Source organism: Canis aureus, chromosome 19 (assembly GCF_053574225.1).
Source record: "Canis aureus isolate CA01 chromosome 19, VMU_Caureus_v.1.0, whole genome shotgun sequence".
Classification (NCBI taxonomy): domain Eukaryota; kingdom Metazoa; phylum Chordata; class Mammalia; order Carnivora; family Canidae; genus Canis; species Canis aureus.
Window position 1 is genome coordinate 33,114,688 of NC_135629.1, and position 18,209 is coordinate 33,132,896.

Consider the following 18,209-nt stretch of genomic DNA (forward strand, 5'->3'; position numbering starts at 1 on the left):
TCTTAGGATAAAGAAGATTCTGAGGTGGGGAGGGGGGCAGGAAGAGTAGTGGGAGCAAGTCCCTGCAGTCAGAGCCCTTCCAGCTGGCTGCAGGGGTTCAGAGACTTGGAACAGTTACCACCAGCCCTGCCCTCCCCTCCCCTCCCCTAGGTTTCTAGAGACCTCCTGGGGGGTGAAGCTGTCAAATCACTGGTAACTGCCCAGTACCTGGGGGTGGCATAGGGGACAGGTGGGGCCGAGGGTAACCCTACCCCTGCCCAGGGTTCAAGAAGGGAGGAAACTCCAATTTCAACTCTCCTCTAACACAAAAGGCACTGGCAGTGGGAGGCTGTGGGGATTGGGCAGTGGAGACCGGCATCCAAATTCTGACTTTGATCCTTACAAGCTGAATAACCCTGGGCTTAACCATGGTGAGACTTGGCTTACCTACCCCTAAAATGAGGGAGTGTGAAGATGAAAGGAGATAATTGCATATCTAGCACCTGGTACAAACTAATCTGTAATGTGAGCTTTCTCATGAGTCTTCATGTTGGCACTTCAGCAGAAATCACTTGAGCTTGTTTCCTGGTGGTTTTACTAGAGCTACCTAGCTCAATGTCTCTCAGCTGGCTGGAGGGATGGAAAGGTGAAGGGTAGAAGGATGGATGGATGGAAGGATGGATGGATGGTAGGATGGATGGAGATGGATGGATGGATGAGCCAATAGATCAATTCCAGGGACAGTGGCTGGAAAACTACATCTTCCTCTACCTGCCAACCTCTGCATTCAAAAAAGACATGTTGAAGTGAATATAAAATTCTAGAGACAAAAGTGAGGGAGAGGTGGAGGCAGAGGGTGAACAGCTGGCAGATGGTGAGGAACCGAACTGACAGGTCTGTGATCTCCCCAGTGAGAGGACCCATCCCTAATCGTCAGTCTAATTCATTTGTAGACCCCAGGTGCCAAGTTTCCAATTTGATTTCTTTCTCTCCACAGGCTAACACTGACCCCAAGCTGCTCCTCACCTGGACAAGATGAGAGTGTCAGGTAGGACCAGATTCTGAGGATTCAAGGTCTCAAAGATGAGGTCTGATATTGGTTTAGGAATCATTTTTCTATCTGCAATGCAGCCAGTCCCAGGACTCAGAGGTTGTTCGGCTATATGTGCTCTCAAATCGTCAGACCAGAATAACTCCAGGAGGAAACCTGTCCAGGGAGAGCCTGCAAGAGCGGGGAGAAAGACAACTTGCTGCCCCACAGCTGAAGGGCTGGAGAAGCTTTGGCATCATGGCCCCACCTGGCTGGGCTCACAGGGACTGACCCTGTTTTGGAAAAACCTGACGCTGGAAGGAAGTGAGGGACAAAATATTTGTCTCAAGGAGGGCTATTCCAGGATCCTCATGCCACAGAGCTGGGCACAAGGAGCAGGGTGCCTTTGCCTTCTCATCCAGGCTCTCATGCTGTACCCTGTTTGTACAGAAAGGGAAACTGAGGCACCCAGGAAGAAATGGACATAATTCACTTACATTTCCAAATAGCTGTGAGGAAGTTAAGAGCACAAGTTTCAGAGTTAGCACACTTTCCTGGGTGCCTGTGTCACTTACCACCAAGTGACCACCTCCCTGAGCCTGTTTCCTCATCCACAAACTGGTAATAATCAGCAGCATCCAACACAGACGTTTACTGCGAGGATGGACTGAGATGCTGTATGTGAAAGATGTTCACCTGGTGCCTCGAACAAAATGGCTGTGAACTCCGGGTGCCAACAGCCACACTGTGTCCCAGAAGATGAGGGACCCCCACAGACCTGAGCCCTGCCACCACAGGATCCAGGGGGCCTTCTCCACTCCCAGTAGTCAGAGACCAACACAAGACGTCAGAGCTGAATTCAGGGCCACAAGGAGGTCAGGAGCAGAGCTAGAGAACGTGTTCTGATGGCTGCTGGGCCACAAGCATCCCTGAGCTGGGAGGTGTAGTGAATCCCCCTCTGGCCTTCGAGGAAAGGGAGTGAGACAGGGAGCTCTGAGGATCTGTCCTGGGGGGGGGGGGGGGCTCCCCACAGATGCAGAAGCAGTCACGCTGGGAGGCCAGGGAAGCCACATGAGCAAGGCCAGCCAGTGTTCCTGTGGACAGGACTGTGTGGTTACAGCCCCAGCCCCAAGCCACCCTGGAGGCTGCCCACTAGTGACGACTATCACATCCCTCCCAACAAGCTGTGGGCTAGAAGCAAGGATGTTGAATCATGTCTACTCTGTGACCAAGACATCCCTGCCCAGAGAGACTGAGATTTTGCCCAAGGTCACACAGCGGCGCTGGCTGCCCAGAGCACTGGCCGCAGCCTTCTAGACTCCAATAGTGGGGCTCACCCCCTAGGACTGTCTACAGCAGAGTCTGCCTCTTGCTTTCCTGCCACACCTCTCAGGCTCCACCTCAGGGTGCTGGATAAAAGTGTAGATTCCCAGGCCTTACCCCTAAAGAATCTGTCTCTGGACGCCTAAGTTGAGCCCGGGAAAGAAATTTCTAACTTTTTGTCCCAGTGGACCCACTTTGGGAAACGTTGCCATGTAATCTTGCAGCATGATCTCACCATTTGATCATTGCATGGATTCACACATGGTGTCCGGTGGTCCCCTGAATTGGTCCAAGGTGTGGGCCTTAGTCTGGGGCTACAATATGGGGTCTCCTGGTGGGATCTCATGACATGATCTTATTGTGGGGATTTGGTAAGGACTCACAAATAGCCTTGCTATGTGGCCTTGTGACATGGCTTCATGACTCTGTCTCCTTGCTCTTCAGGTGTGCTTCGCCTCCTGGCCCTCATCTTTGCCCTGGTCACCACATGGATCTTTATTCGCAGCTATGTCAGCTTAGACATGAAAACTATCCGTCTGCCCCGCTGGCTGGGTAAGTGGGGCTCACTGCTGAGGGTAGGGACTGTAGACCAGGATGGAGCCAAGGATGTAGTCCTCCCTCCATCTGTGGGTGACCCATGAGATGGCCAGACATGGTAGGGTGTGGGCTGCCTTTGGGACATGGGGGTGGAGGCTGCCAGGAAGGCTGGAGCCCATGGGGGAACAGAGAAGTGTTCCAAGGCCCTAGCCAAAACATGTGCCTGTATCAAGGGCCATTTTGGAAATGTGATTCCAAAAAAAGGAAGGACGGAGGGAGGAAGAAAAGAAGGAAGGAAGGGAGGAGGGAAAGAAGGGGGCCAAGAGAAACAAAACTCAGCATTGAGGGGCATCCAATTGAAGCTGCTATTACCTCTTCCTGAAACACTCTTCACACAGATGTCCCTGTAGCCAGTTCTTCTCCAACTTCAGGTCTCTGCTCAAATGTGACCTCCTCAGAGAGGCCTTCCTCAACAACCCCAGCTGCAGCCATGCCCCCTCCTCCTACTTGAGACCCTCATGTTAGCCTATTTCCTTCAGAGCTTCACTGTCATCTGTCATCAGGATGTTTATTTGTCTACTTAGTTGTTGCTGATCACCATCTCCTAGAATGTAAGCTTCTTGAAGGCAAAGATTTTATCTTGTGTACATCCATTTCTCTAGCACCTGGTGCAGAGCAGATGCTCAGTAAAAATTTGATAAATGAAAGAAAAATGGATGGATGGATGGATGATGGGTGGGTAAATGGATGGATGGATATATAGGTGGGTGGATAGATTGATGATGGATGGATGGGTGGATTAGTGGATGATGGATGGATGGATGGGTAGATGGATGGATGAGTGGCTGACAGATGGGTGAATGGTGGATGAATGATGATGGATGGATGGACATGTAAATGGATGGATGGATGTGTGGAGGGGTGGGTGATGGATGAATGATGGATGGGTGGTAGATGGATAGATGAGTGGATGATGGATTGATGGATGGGTAGATGAAGGATGAATGATGAGTGGGTGGATGGATGCATAGATGGATGGATGGGTAGATGGATGAGTGGACAATGGATGAATGATGGATAGGTGGATAGATGGATGGATGGGTGGGTGATAGATGGGTAAATGAATGATATATGAGTGGATGATGGTTGAGTAATAGATACCAGTTACTTACATGAATAATCTCATATAATCTGCACAAATGGCCCCATGGTGTGGTTGTGGAATGGACTCATATGTGACCTTAGGGTGTGGTTTTATGTGTAGGCTAAAAAAAGAGAAGCTCAGGGAGCTTCAGAGGGATGAAGAAAGTTGCCCAAATTTCCCTTATAGATGTCAGCAGGCATGGGAACCCAAGTCTCCCAGTTCTAAATCCTTTCAAAGGAAGGAAAGAAAGGGAAGGGATTTATGCTTCTTCATTTGTCCTCCTTGGATCAGAGAATGACCCTCACTGACATAGTCAAACTAAGTAACCTCCAGTGGCCCAGGCTGGCTCACAGCTTCACAGCAGCAAGAAGCCAGTCACCCCACAGAGGGGTCTCTGAGATCCCTCACCTCATCCTTGTCATTCTTGTCAAGTATGGCTCACAGCCATGTCAGGATGAATTATATAGATGCATGGTAGCCACCATGACCCCAGCCCCAGGGCACTAATTTTATAGAGATGGACTTGGCTGCGCTGACAGCCTGGGAAGAACTGGGCCCATGTCAGTGTAGGAGGCTCAGAGAAGTGGAGCTCAGGGGTATCCTCTAGAAGAGAAAGCCCCAGCCTGAAATGAGAAAGAGAAGAGTTTGAAAGTACATCCCAGAACTCAGCTATCTGAAGTTTGATGAATCAACGCCTCCAACCAATAGTCATGGAGCCACTTTTCTGTGTTAGGTCCCAGGGACCCCAAAATGAGAAACATGTGGTCCCTGCTCATGGTCTGAGTCGGGGAGACAAACAGACTTAATTACAGAATAAACAAAAACGAAAGTGATGATCCAGTCTTGAGAAATGCTTACGGTGACAGGACATGGGAAAGTGGGAAAGTGGGAAAGTGGCCATCGAAAGCCATGAATGTTCAGCCACTGAAAGGGGTAATATTCATTTTCTTCAGAGGTTCCTACCCTGGCTGCACATACCCCCCACCTTGTTATTTAATGCATTAATATAGAAACATATATTACTGTAGCACAAATTTATGTTTTAATATTTTATTATTATATTGATATATAGTTGGTTTCCATTCTAATCTATTTTATTTTATGCATTTAATAACATGCTCTGTTAGAGTAGAAAGTGCTGTGTGTGTGTGTGTGTGTGAAGGGGTGGCAGCAGCAAGTGAGGGAGGGCTCCCTGACAGGGTGGGACCTTTAGAGCTCACTGCAGCGACCCCCACAGGAGGAGAATGCTTGGCCAGGCCAATGCCACGCCCCAGGCTCCAGCCTCCAGCAGGGGGGCCCAAAGCATTTTCCCTCTAACCAGAGTCTGTCCTCTCTCCAGCAGGTTTCAGCAGCGCCAAGAAGATCCGTGAGTATCACCCCAGCCCTGTCTTTGCCTCAGGGTGAGATTTCCCAGGGTTGCTCCTCCTGGCCCTGCAGGCCCTAGAAAAATCCTAGTGTCCAGAATCCGCTCCACTCTCCCCTCCCATGGCCCAATGGGGCCTTCTGAAGCCCCCGGGCCCTGTAGCAGTAGGGGCCTCCTCTCAGCCATTCAGACTGATAGGGATGGCTCAACTGTCCATTCCTCAGCACCCCCACTCTGCAGTCTGGATTGCCTCCCTAGTCACAGCACCTGGCCCTGCACAGCCGCCTCCCCACTCTGACCCCCACTGAGTCTGAGCCCTGAAGCTGGGCGCTGTGCTTATGATCATCATGCAGTGACCCCAGGCTTCATTCACAGTACCTGTGCCAAAGTCCCAGGAGCCATGTGGGGCACTAGGTGTGCCCCCAGAGGAATACAGAAGGGGGTGCTGATTGTCTGTTGGGGTAGAAGTGCCAGATGTGCCAAGAGAGATGGGGCATAGTGTTCGGACTCAGAGGGCTACCCCTTCCAATGGGATGAGATGAGAGAAGGCATCTGGGAGGGACTGGCAAAGGTCTAGAGGCAGGAATGTGTGGGGGTGCAGGGGAGATGGTGGCTGGAGACTCATTCATGGAGAAGTGGGAATGCCGGACACTGCAGCCTTCTGAGCAGGGCTTCAGCAAAGACCCCAGCACCCAAAGTCTGGAGACGGTGGGAGGGAGGGACTGTTATGATGACTGCAACAGTAGAATAATGGAGGACCTACTATGTGCCAGACACTGTGTTCAGAGCTTTACAGGCATCTCATGCAATCCTCACCACAACCTTGTGTGGATGCCAGAATTATCCCCATTTTATAGATGAGCAAACTGAAGCTCAGAGAAGTGAAATCTCTTGGCCAAGGCAGCACCACTGTACCTGGTGGAACAGGAGTTAACGTCCAGTCGAGCCCAGAGCCCACCGTCTCAACACCTCCTTGCAAGAGGCAACATCTCCAAGTCCCCCCTTCTCCCACCCCAGCATAGTAGTGACTGAGGGGGACATGGTGGTTCCAGGAAAAGAATTTTGGCATGGGACCCCCAGTGCAGAGCAAAGGCCATATGCATCAACACCAACCATTGGCCCCACACCCTCAACTCCATTGACCTGAAGCCTCCTGAGTTGTATTCTGAAGTAGACGCAGAGTGTCACAGCATCTTGGTACCAAACAAACACTCTGATGTCACCTGCTGGGGGATGGCAACTCCAGGCCCCTGTGCCACCACCTGCCTTGGCTGCTCCCCTGGTGGACATGGCCAGCCAATCCCAGCACTTTCCCTCCAGGCCCGGAGGTAACCACTACGGCTTTATCATTAAGAGTCTAATAGCAGATGTGCTGACAGTTCAGAGACAAGCTGTTTAACGTCTCTAATCTAAACCAACTCCCTCATTTTACAGCTGGCAAAGGTAAAGGGAGAGAGATTTCTGGCACAGCACACCGCAGATCACTGAAGAGCAGCCCATATTTCCTGACTGCTCCCCCTCCAGTGTTCGGCTTCACACCCTCAGCAGCAGCACTAGGAGTTCCCAGGTGGCTTGGGCCTCAGGGTTTGAGGCAGCTGGTGGGGGCAACCCCCAAGCCCGAGCCCGGAGAGCATCTCCCCTGCCTCTTAGTGACTGAGACCCCTGGACATCATCCCCTTCATCCAGTAGCTCAACCGTGAAGGCTGGATGGTCAGAAAATCAATTCTGGAAAAGCCTGCTTAAGCCAGTCTGTTGACACCAGGTTTATCAGACTTAGCTGCAGTTGATTAGGCTCTGGGCAAACTCTAGGGTAGTGTCAGGGCCACAGCAATCCTTCCAGCATAGGTGGGAACCTCTGGTCTCAAGAGCAGACTGGCCTCCCTGTGAGGGGTCAGGGGACCAGAGGTTAGGGCCCAAGGCTCACAGGAGAGGAGGACCCTTCCTCAGCCTCATCCTCAGCCTGGTCTTCGGGCAGGTGCTGGGCCTCCTGAGAAATGTCCTCTCCAGAAGTTAGGGAAAGGGAGCCACAGGCCTAGACATCCACTCTCTCCTCAACAGCCCCTTGTGGGTGTCTCTGCTCCTGGCCCTCGCTCTGGTGACAATGTCATGGTCTGAGCTCTGATTATACCCGTCAGGTGGGTGTATTGAAACTCGGGGTGACACAGGGGCAGAGTGCCTAGGATAAGCATTCCACTCAGACCTCCAGGGCTGCCCAGTTGGCAAGGGTACCCTGATGTGAGCGGCGTCCACTCCTAGGAAGGAGCACCTTTACCTACTCAGAGGTGCCATGGGCTTGCCAAGTGTTGCTCCAGTGGGTTGTCTCTCCCCCTCCCCCAGGGCACTTTTCCCTAATGCACTCCCTAGAGGCTGGCAAGGACCCTGAAGATCCTAATCACCCTGACCACGTTGTTTCTCCCAGGTTGGAGCTCATCCATGCCCAAAGCTCCGTGTGTTCATCAGTGAATATTTACTGAGTGCCCACTATGTGCCAGGCACAGCAGTTACCGGCACGATTTAATAAGATAATAAATCCAAAGTGCTTGCCACAGTGCCTAGCACACAGCAAGCCCTGGGCGTGTGCCAGCGCCCCGTAGGCAGCCTGTGGGTTTGCTCCCAGAAACGCACTGCAGTAGCTCAGCCATGTGCGTGGCTCGGGGTGGAGGAGAGAGGCTGCCGGCCCAGCTTTCCCTTTGCAGGTGAACTTTCTCGAAGTCCTAAGTCCATGTTTACCCAATCCTCCCGACTGGTAGTTTCCAAACTGTCAGGTGGTAGTAAAAAAAAAAAAAAAAAAGGCATTAATGTAAATTAGAACCTGCCAGGCTGAAAGCACAGGTGACAGATATCCCAGCTCAGCATCCGTTGAGGGCTGAGTAGCTGGGCAGCTGGGGACGTGGCGGGGGGGATCCTATATACCTCTCCCACCTTTCACAGGCCTCCCCACTTTGCCCAGCAAGTACCACGTGGAGAGGACATGGGTCTTAATCAGAGGCACAGAGAGCCAGGCCCTGAGCTGGGGCTAGAGGCATTGGGAAACCCTGAAAAGACGTCTCTGGGGGGATGGCCGGAGGCACCCTGCGAGCTCAGAGGGCAGGTCCCTGGACCCCGCGGTGGGCCCAGGCGCCCTGGACAAGGCCTCTGCGCCGCTCGCCACCCCTTCCCTCCCTCCCTCCTCCGGGGCCTGTTCCCCAGCTGCACCCCTGAGGTTGGCTGTCCCCCCCACAGGGGTCGTGAAGACCAAGTGCGGCCTCAGCAAGCCCTGCCCAAACGACTTCTTCGCCTTTAAAATCAGCAGCGGAGCCGCTAACGTGGTGGGCCCCACCGTGTGCTTCGAAAATCTTGTGTAAGTTTCTTGCGTCTCATTTCTCCTCGTTGGTTCATTGGCAGAGTCCGAGGCTGCAAGGGCGGGCCCTGGAACCAGCCCACACCTCCACTCGCTTCCTTTTACTCTGGGGGGATGAATCACAGATAAAAAAAAAAAAAAAAAAAAAAGGATTATTGTTAAGATTTTACTAATTTATTCCTGAGACAGAGGCAGAGACACAGGCAGAGGGAGAAGCAGGCTCCATGCAGGGAGCCCGATGTGGGACTCGATCCTGGGTCTCCAGGATCACGCCCTGGGCCAAAGGCAGACGGTCAACCACTGAGCCACCGAGGGATCCCCACAGATAACAATAATCCTAAGAGCTTCCGCATCTCACAGCTCCTGCTAAACGCTCTAGAAGCTTCCTCTCATTCATTCCCCCAGCCCTCCCAGAAGTGGGGCCGCAATGATCCCCTCTGTAAAGATGAGGAAGTTGAGGCTCAGCATTACCCAGCTGACTGATGGAGAGTCAGGATTTCAGCTCCGGTCTGTCGGTCAGCCAGGCTGCTGGGCTTCCTATAAGGAGGAATGCCTTTGGGGACGGTTCAAAATCAAGATCCAGGTGTCAAAGTTCAGATGCAGCAGGTGCCAGGGCCTCCACCCAGGTGCAAGAGAAAGCACCATTATCCAAACCAGGTAGTAAAGGCCCTGGGACAGTAAGTTGATCCTACAAAAGAAGCCAGAGACAGGTGTTTTGTTTATTTATTTTTACTTCTTTCTTTAAATTCAATTTAATTAATATATACTGGGGGATCCCTGGGTGGCTCAGTGGTTTGGCGCCTGCCTTTGGCCCAGGGCGTGATCCTGGAGTCCCGGGATCAAGTCCCGCGTCGGGCTCCTGGCATGGAGCCTGCTTCTCCCTCTGCCTGCGTCTCTGCCTCTCTCTCTCTCTCTCTCTCTCTCTATCATGAATAAATAAATCTTTAAAAAATAATAATAATAATAATTAACATATACTGTAGTATTAGTTTCAGAGGTAGAATTTAGAGATTTCTTCGCATCTTCACCAACATCTGTCATTTCCAGACTTGTTCATTTTAGCCATTCTGACTGGTGTGAGGTGGTATATCAATGAGATTTTGATTTGTGCTTCCCTGATGCCGAGTGATGTTGAGCATCTTTTCATGTGTCTATTGGCCATTTGTATGTCTTCTCTGGAGAAATGGCTGTTCATGTCTTCTGCCCATTTCTTGACTGGATTTTTGTTGTTGTTGTTCTTTGGGTGTTAAGTTCTTTATAGGTTTTGGATGCTAAAATCTGATGAGACATTTGCAGAGATCTTCTTCTGTAGATTGTCTTTTGGTTTTATCAACTGTTTCCTTTGCTGTGCAAAAGCTTTTTATCTTGATCAAGTCTCAACAGTTCACTTTTGCCTTTATTTTCCTTGCCTTTGGAGACCTGTCTAGCAAGAAGTTGCTGCATTCGAGGTCACAGTGGTTGCTGCCCGTGTTCTTCTCTAGGAATTTGATGGGCTCCTGTCTTATGTTTAGGTCTTTCATCCATTTTGAGTCTATCTTTGTGTGTGGCGTAAGAAAATGATCCAGTGTTATTCTTCGGCTTGTGGCTGTCCAATTTTCCCAACACCATTTGTGGTAGAGACTTTTTTCCACTGGATATTCTTCCCTACTTTGTTGAAGATTAGTTGATCATAGACTGAGCGGCCATTTCTGGCTTGTCTATTCTGTTCTATTGATCTTTGGTCTGTTTTTGTGCCAGTATCATACCATCTTGATGATTACAGCTTTGTAATATAACTTGAAGTCTAGAATTGTGATGTCACTAGCTTTGGTTGTCTTTTTCAATATTCCTTTGGCTATTTGGGGTCTTTTCTGATTCCATACAAATTTTAGGATTATTTGTTCCAGCTCTGAAAAAATATTGATGGTATTTTAATAGGGATTGTATTGAATGCGTAGGTTGCTTTGGATAACACTGTCATTTTAACAATATTTGTTCTTGCAATCCATGAGCATGGAATATTTTTCCATTTCTTTGTATCTTCCTCAATTTCTTTCATGAGTGCTCTATAGTTTTCAGAGTACAGATCCTTTGCCTTTTTGGTTAGGTTTATTCCTAGGTATCTTATGGTTTTTGGTGTAATTGTAAATGAGATCGACTCCTTGATTTTTTTTTTTCTTTCATCTTATTACTAGTGGGTAGAAATGCAACTGATTTCTGAGCCTTGATTTTATATCCTGCCATTTTGCTGAATTCCTATATCAGTTCTAGCAATTTTGGGGTTGTCTTTTGGGTTTTCCGTTTGTGAAGAACGAGTTTGACTACTTCTTTGCCAGTTCAGATGCCTTTTATTTCTTTTTGTTGTCTCATTGTTGAGGCTAGGACTTCCAGTACCATATTGAACAACAGTGGTGAGAGTGGACATCCCTGTTATGTTCCTGACCTTAGGGGGAAAGCTCTCAGTTTTTCCCCCATTGAGAATGCTATTTACTGTGGGCTTTTCACATATGGCTTTTATGATACTGAGATATGTTCCCTCTATCCCTACACTGTGGAGAGTTTTAATCAAGAAAGGATGCTGTACTTTGTCAAATGCTTTTTCTGAATCTATTGAGAGGATCATATGGTTCTTGTCCTCATATTAATGTGACCTATGACATCGATTGATTTATAGATGTTGAACCACCCTGGCAACCCAGGAATAAAGCCCACTTGGTCATGGTGATTTAATCCTTTTAATGTACTGTTCGATCCTATTGGTTAATATCTTGGTGGGAATTTTTGCATCCATGTTCATCGGGGATATTGGTCTATAATTCTCCTTTTCAGTGGGGTCTTTGCCTGGTTTGGGGAACAGGGTAATGCTGGCCTCATATAAAGAGTTTGGAAGTTTTCCTTCCATTTCTATTTTATTTTTTTATTTTTATTTTTTTTAATATTTTTTTCTTTATTTATGATAGTCACACAGAGAGAGAGAGAGAGAGGCAGAGACACAGGCAGAGGGAGAAGCAGGCTCCATGCACTGGGAGCCCGACGTGGGATTCGATCCCGGGTCTCCAGGATCACGCCCTGAGCCAAAGGCAGGCGCCAAACCACTGCGCCACCCAGGGATCCCCATTTCTATTTTTTAAAACAGCATCAATTCTCCTTTAAATATTTGGTAGAATTCCCCTGGGAAGCCATCCAGCCCTGGACTCTTAGTTGCAGGGAGGTTTTTGATTACTGATTCAATTTCTTTGCTCATTATGCGTCTGTTCAGGTTTTCTATTTTTTCCTATTTCAGTTTTGGTAGTTTATATGTTTCTAGGAATGTATCCATTTCTTACAGATTGCCTAATTCATTGGCATAGAGTTGCTCATAATATATCCTTATAATTGTTTGTATTTCTTCTGTGTTGGTCATGATCTCTCTTTCATTCATGATTGTATTTATTTGGGTCCTTTATATTTTCTTTTTTATAAGTCTGGCCAGGGTTTATCAATCTTATTCTTTCAAAGAACCAGGTCTCAGTTTCGTTGATCTGTTCTACTGTTCTTTTGGTTTCTCTTTCATTGATTTCTGTTCTAATCTTTATTAATTCTCTTTTGCTTACTTTAGGCTTTATTTGCTGTTCTTTCTCCTGCTCCTTTAGGTGTACGGTTAGGTTGTGTACTTGAGACTTTCTTGTTTCTTGAAAAAGGCTTGTATTGCCGTACACTTCCCTCTTAGGACTGCCTTTGTTGCATCCCCAAGGTTTTGAACAGTTGTGTTTTCATTTTCATTTGTTTCCATGAATTTTTTTAATTCTTTAACTTCTGGTTGGCCCAATTTTTCTTTAGTAGGCTGCTCTTTAATTTCCATGTATTTGTGTTCTGTCCAAATTTCCTCTTGTGATTGAGTTCCAGTTTTAAAGCACTGTAGTCTAAAAATATGCAGGGAATGATACCAATCTTTTGGTACCAGTTGAGACCTGATTTGTGACCCAGTATGTGATCTATTCTGGAAAACGTTCCATGTGTACTCGAGAAGAATGTATATTCTGTTGCTTTCAGATGGAATGCTCTGTATGTGTCTGTGAAGTCCATCTGATCCAGTGTGTCATTTAAAGCCCTTGTTTCGAACGTGAGAGACTCCTAACTCTGGGAAATGAACAAGGGGTAGTGGAAGGGGAGGTGGGCAGGGGGATGGGATGATTGGGTGATGGGCACTGAGGGGGCACTTGATGGGATGAGCACTGGGTGTTATGCTCTATGTTGGCAAATCAAACTCCAATAAAAAAATATACAAAAAATATACAAAAAAATAAATTAAAAGTTGGGCTAGTAGGTTGTTTCAAAATTAAATAAAAATAAAGCTCTTGTTTCCTTGTTGATCTTCTGCTAAGATTATCTGTCCATTGCAGTGAGTGGGGTGTTAAAGTCCCCTACTATTATTATATTATTATCAGTATGTTTCCTTAATTCTGTTATTACTTGATTTATATAATTGGCTGCTTCCATGTTAGGGGCGTAAATATTTACAATTGTTAGATCCTCTTGTTGGATAGACCCTTCAATTGTGATACGGTGTCCTTCTCCATTTCTTATTACAGTCTTTGGTTTACAATCTAATTTCTGATATAAGGATTGCTAACCCAGCTTTCTTTTGATGTCCATTAGCATGATAAATGGTTCTCCACCGCCACCACCCACTTTCTTTTTTTAAAAGATTTTATTTATTTATTTATCCATGAGAGACATAGAGGCAGAGACAAAGGCAGAGGGAGAGGAAGGCTCTCAGCAGGGAGCCTGATGCAGGACTCGATCCCAGGACTCCGGGATCATGACCTGAGCCAAAGGTAGACACTCAACCGCTGAGCCACCCAGGTACCCCTCACTTCATTTTCAATCTGGGGGTGTCTTTGGGTCTAAAATGAATCTCTTAGATACCATCAACAGGTCTTTTTTTTATCCAATCTAATGCCCTGTGTCTTTTGGCCTATTTACATTCAGAGTAACTATTGAAAGATATGAATTTAGTGCCATTGTATTACCTTTAGAATCACTGTTTCTGTATATTGCCTCTGTTCCTTTCTGGTCTGCATTACTTTGGGGCTCTCTCTTTGCTTAAAGAATCTCCTTTAATATTTCCTGTAGGGTGGTTTACTAATCACAAATTCTTTTAGTTTCTGTTGGTCCTGAAAGCTCTTTATCTCTCCTTCTAAATGACAGCCTTCTAGGTAAAGTATTCTTGGATGCATATTTTTCTCATTTAGCACCCTGAATATATCATGCCAGTCCTTTCTGGCCTGCCAGGCCTCTATGGACAGGTCTGCTGCCAGCCTTATGTTTCTACCCTTGTAGAGTAAGGACCTCTTGTCCTGAGCTGCTTTCAGGATTTTCTCTTGAGACAGGTGTTTTATTTTATTTTATTTTATTTTATTTTTGAGACAGGTGTTTTAGTAGGGATTCTGAACCTAACTCCAACTCACTTAAGCAAAAGAAGAAACTTAGTGATTTACATATAAAAAATCCAGAGATATCAGGCTTTAGGACCAACTGGATCCAGGGGTTCAAACCATATCATCAGGGATCCCTCTCACACCATCTCTAGCCTTGTTCTCCTGTTAGATTCAGTTTTCTCAACAGTGAAGGAGGGAAGCCACTAGCTGGTTGATATATTAGCCCCGGGTGGCACCCCACTGGGAAGAAAACTTTCCCATCCAAATCATCCCTGTAGAAGTCCCAAGACTGAGTTTCATTGGCTGGCCTGGGTTACATGACCATACATACCTGGCTCAATCATGGTGGTCAGGGACACAGGATGCTCTACTACTTTTCCAGGCCTGGAAGACGGAGATCAATACCAAGAACTACCTGGTCTGAAAGTAGAGAAGGACAGTTTTCCCAAGAAACACTGGAAGACTGGCGTGTGGATGCTGCACAGGCAGCTGGACTCCACACAGCAATCCCAGACTCTGCAGGGTGGCAGCAATGTTCTGGGTTCAGCCTTCTTCCTGGCAGCCAGGCCTCACTGCTTGGGGGAGGTAGGCCGGTCCCACCTCCAACACCTCAGATCCCCAGGCAGGGACCTTCCCTCTTTTCTGAGCAGATTGTTCCCATCCAAACATGCCAGGAGTATTCTTCAGAGAATCCAGCCCACCGCTCGTTTCCAGGAGAAAACAGATGGCCCAAATTATTCCGTGTGCTTCCTAATGCTTCTGCATAGCACCATGTGGGCCCTCTCAGAGCCACAGAGTCACAAAAGCAGAGTGTTCGTTCCACACTTGGGACCAACTGTTGTATTTTGTTTTTCTTCTTCTTTAGGATCATGAGTCCCGTGAAAAACAATGTGGGCAGAGGCCTGAACATTGCCCTGGTGAATGGTGAGCTGCTGATCCACATACCACCACCCCCGACCCCAGAAAGCCCCTACATACTCTTCGTACTGGGAGGGGCAGTGGCACGGGGAGGTAGTTACACATTTATTCAACCAACACTGGCTCAGCCCCCATCAAGTGCCTGGGGCCGTCCTGTAGTGTGCAGGAGGAGAAGCCTGTGGAGACAGAAGGTCTAAGAGACCTGGTCCTACCCACCAGAGTCCTGATCAGGCCTCTGCCATGTGCAACTATCCCAAGAGGGTACGCTCCTCCTGTGAACCATGACCCCGTCTTCAAGGTCACACAGCCTAAACCAACACACATGAAACCATGGGGGACAACTACCAACAACGTAAGATCGTGAGCTGATCACACACCTTCATTCATTCACTCAACAAAGATTAACAGCAGCTACTGTGGGCCAGGCCCTGTACAGAGCACTGGGTGGTCAGCCATGAACTAGAAGGGCAGGCCCCGGTCTCATACTCCCTAAGGTGTCCAGGAAGTTGACAACCAATCCAACGTGGTAAGCATCTATGAAGGAGAAGGAAGCACAGCCCTGAAACCTGGGACACAGAGCTGGGAGCGGCAGTAGTCAGGGGAGGCTTCCAGAGAGAGGTGCTGGTCAGCCGAGGCCTGAAAGATAGGAGGGGTTGGCCAGGAAGAAAGTAGGAGAGGCTCCTTTGAGGCAGGGACAACAGTGTGGAGGGAGCAGAGAAGGGAGTGGGAAGAGACATTGGGGGCCACAGAGGGTCTTTCTGGCTGCCCTAGAGAAGCAGGGGTGACCAGTACAGCTGGGGAGGCAGGCAGGGGTGACAGGGTGAGGGGTACCATCCTGCTATGAAATACGGGCTTGAAGCTAAGGACAATAGGGAGCCTGCGAAAGGCTTTATCAGGACATGAGGGCCCAGCCCTGCATTCCAGAAACTTCCTTCCAGCTTGGAGTAGGGAGGCTGGAGGCAGGGAGATGTGGGGGGAGGCCCACAGCCTCACTACTTTGCATCTCTAGCAGGGAACAGCTGCAGGCCAAGCCTGAAACAGGGACACATTTCAGGAGGGGATGGGATTATAGGGACGGAATAAGGAGCAGGTGTCTGCCCTAGCCAAGACCCTCCCCTCTGCTGTCAGCTCTTAGATGGAGAACAAAGACCATTTCCCTGAATTTAAGAGCCACTTCCTGGGACAAAGACTAGGGCAAGTAGAGAAAGGGCACAGCAGACACTCCAGGAGGAAAAGGTGAAGCTTGTGTATGGCATGGCCGCGTGAACACACCTAGGAAGGGCCAGGGTAGGATTGGAAGCCTGGCCTGTTGTTCCAGGGGAGCCCTCTCCCTTCTGTCAAGAACCGCTGAGTCAGGGAAAGGTCAAAGCCTGAAACAAAAATGGAGCCTCACCCAGAGCAGGAGGTCAGAAGGTAGCCCTGGCCAACTTCCTGGGAGCCTGGGAAAGTGGGGCCGAGCAGGGCATGGCCCCTCCCCAGTCTTGAGAAGGAGAGCCAGGCCTGGTTCACTCCACTGGGGGCCCCAACCTACAGGGAGGCCGGGCCAGCAGAAGACGGTGGAGTCTCCGTCTACAGTGACTCTTCTACCCAATCTCCACTCGCCCCCACACCCCCTCCCCAGTGAGGAGGGCAGTTACTGGCCGTGACTGCAGCCCATCTGGTGGAAACCTGCTGGCTCTCTCTTCCCTGAAGAAGTCTCCCAGGAGACTGGCTCAGACTGGGGTGGCCTTCCCCGCTGCCTCACAAAGCACAAAGACAAAAACAAGCCCTAAGAGCTAAGGTTTACTGAGCACTCACTGTGTGCTCGCTATTTCATTCAACCTCACCCCGAAACTACGGTGGCATGTGCACAGTATCCCCATGTTCCCGGTAAGAAAATGGAGGCTCAGAGAGGTTAGGCAACTTGCCCAAGGTCACACAGCCAACAGAATCAGCTAGATTTGAACCTGGATCTGACTGACTCCAGGTCTCAATCCCTCAGCTGAACTGAACCTCCCTAAGCTAAAAACCCCTGGAAGCATCTACTGCATGCGGCTGTGGGGAAGTCCAACCAATCACTCCCAGGGCTTCATCTGTATAATGAGCCAGCAAGAATTGCTAAAGATTAGTGGTTCTCAATCTTTTAGGGGCAGAGATTCCTTTAAGAAACTGTTCGAACTACACGTTCTCTTTCTAATTCCAGAAAAATCCGCAAATGAACATGATCATGGTTTCGTGTGCATACAGACACACACCCCGGCCCCCTGCTTCCAAGGCCCCTGCACTGGTGGCTCCGAGAATCCAGGAAGGGCTGCAGTGTAAAGCCCCCACTCTTCCACCCAGCAGGGGAGCCTCCACTACCCAGCACCTGTCCCCACTCTTCAGGGATCCACAAACTGGTGGGGGGGATGGGACCAGTGGTGAAAACGTAGAGCTGCCATCCCCTCTGCAACACCCCCATCTAGTGGCATAGACGGGGAACTGCGACCCCCCAAACACCTGGTTCCCCATAGGACTTAGAACCCTTTGCAAAAACCTACAAATGCAATTCAGATCCCTGAGCTCAGAGCTTTCCGTACATTTAGCCCACTGCAAACCCCTTTGCCTCCAAGAGTCGGAGGACTCAAATTATAGATTTCCTGTTCAGGGAGGAATGATGATAATGATTGCAGTTATTTTTACCACTCTTCTCCAGCTAAAATTTATCTTGTATGTTGACTACCTATTTTAAAACCCATCTCCCTTAGTTCCTATAGCCCATTGTTCGGATGCCAAAAATTGAGGTCAAAATACCAAGTGGTGCGTTAGGAAGTGGCAAGGTGGAAGACAGACCCAGACTGGTTGGATACCATTCGATTCCAGAGATCCTCCACTATTGTGTTCTCATACCTCTCAGATCAGCCCAAAACTTATTGGGCCCCAACTTAGTCCTGCATGCTTTCTATAGGACCTGATTTTACTCCCATTATTATTCTATTTTTAAGTCTTAGACTAAAGACTAGCTATTTTCTGTAAAATGATAGGATGACCTGTTTCAGGAAATCATGGTTTTTGCTCTCTTATCCCCAGGAACCACAGGAATGGTGCTGACACAGAAGTATTTCGACATGTACTCTGGAGGTAAGCACCTCTGTTGGCACTGAGGTCACAGGACCCCAGGATCACACCCTGAGCCGAAGGCAGACGCTCAACCCCTG

The 18,209-nt window shown here is 48.7% G+C and overlaps 1 protein-coding gene across 5 annotated transcripts in view; it reads left to right on the forward strand.

The window, feature by feature from the left end:
- Positions 1 to 18,209, forward strand: part of FAM3D (FAM3 metabolism regulating signaling molecule D) — a 36,059-nt gene that overhangs the window by 10,468 nt on the left and 7,382 nt on the right. For 2 of the 5 annotated variants that reach the window (XM_077858342.1, XM_077858341.1), the window contains exons 2-7: positions 977 to 1,027; positions 2,777 to 2,884; positions 5,353 to 5,379; positions 8,599 to 8,716; positions 14,981 to 15,039; positions 18,082 to 18,132. In XM_077858342.1, coding sequence (XP_077714468.1) covers positions 1,015 to 1,027; positions 2,777 to 2,884; positions 5,353 to 5,379; positions 8,599 to 8,716; positions 14,981 to 15,039; positions 18,082 to 18,132 — 376 coding nt within the window. In that variant the 5' untranslated portion in view covers positions 977 to 1,014. Of the gene's footprint in view, positions 1 to 28; positions 193 to 234; positions 411 to 976; positions 1,028 to 2,776; positions 2,885 to 5,352; positions 5,380 to 8,598; positions 8,717 to 14,980; positions 15,040 to 18,081; positions 18,133 to 18,209 lie in introns of those variants that run through there. The other 3 variants (XM_077858344.1, XM_077858343.1, XM_077858345.1) reach the window with 3 other exon arrangements.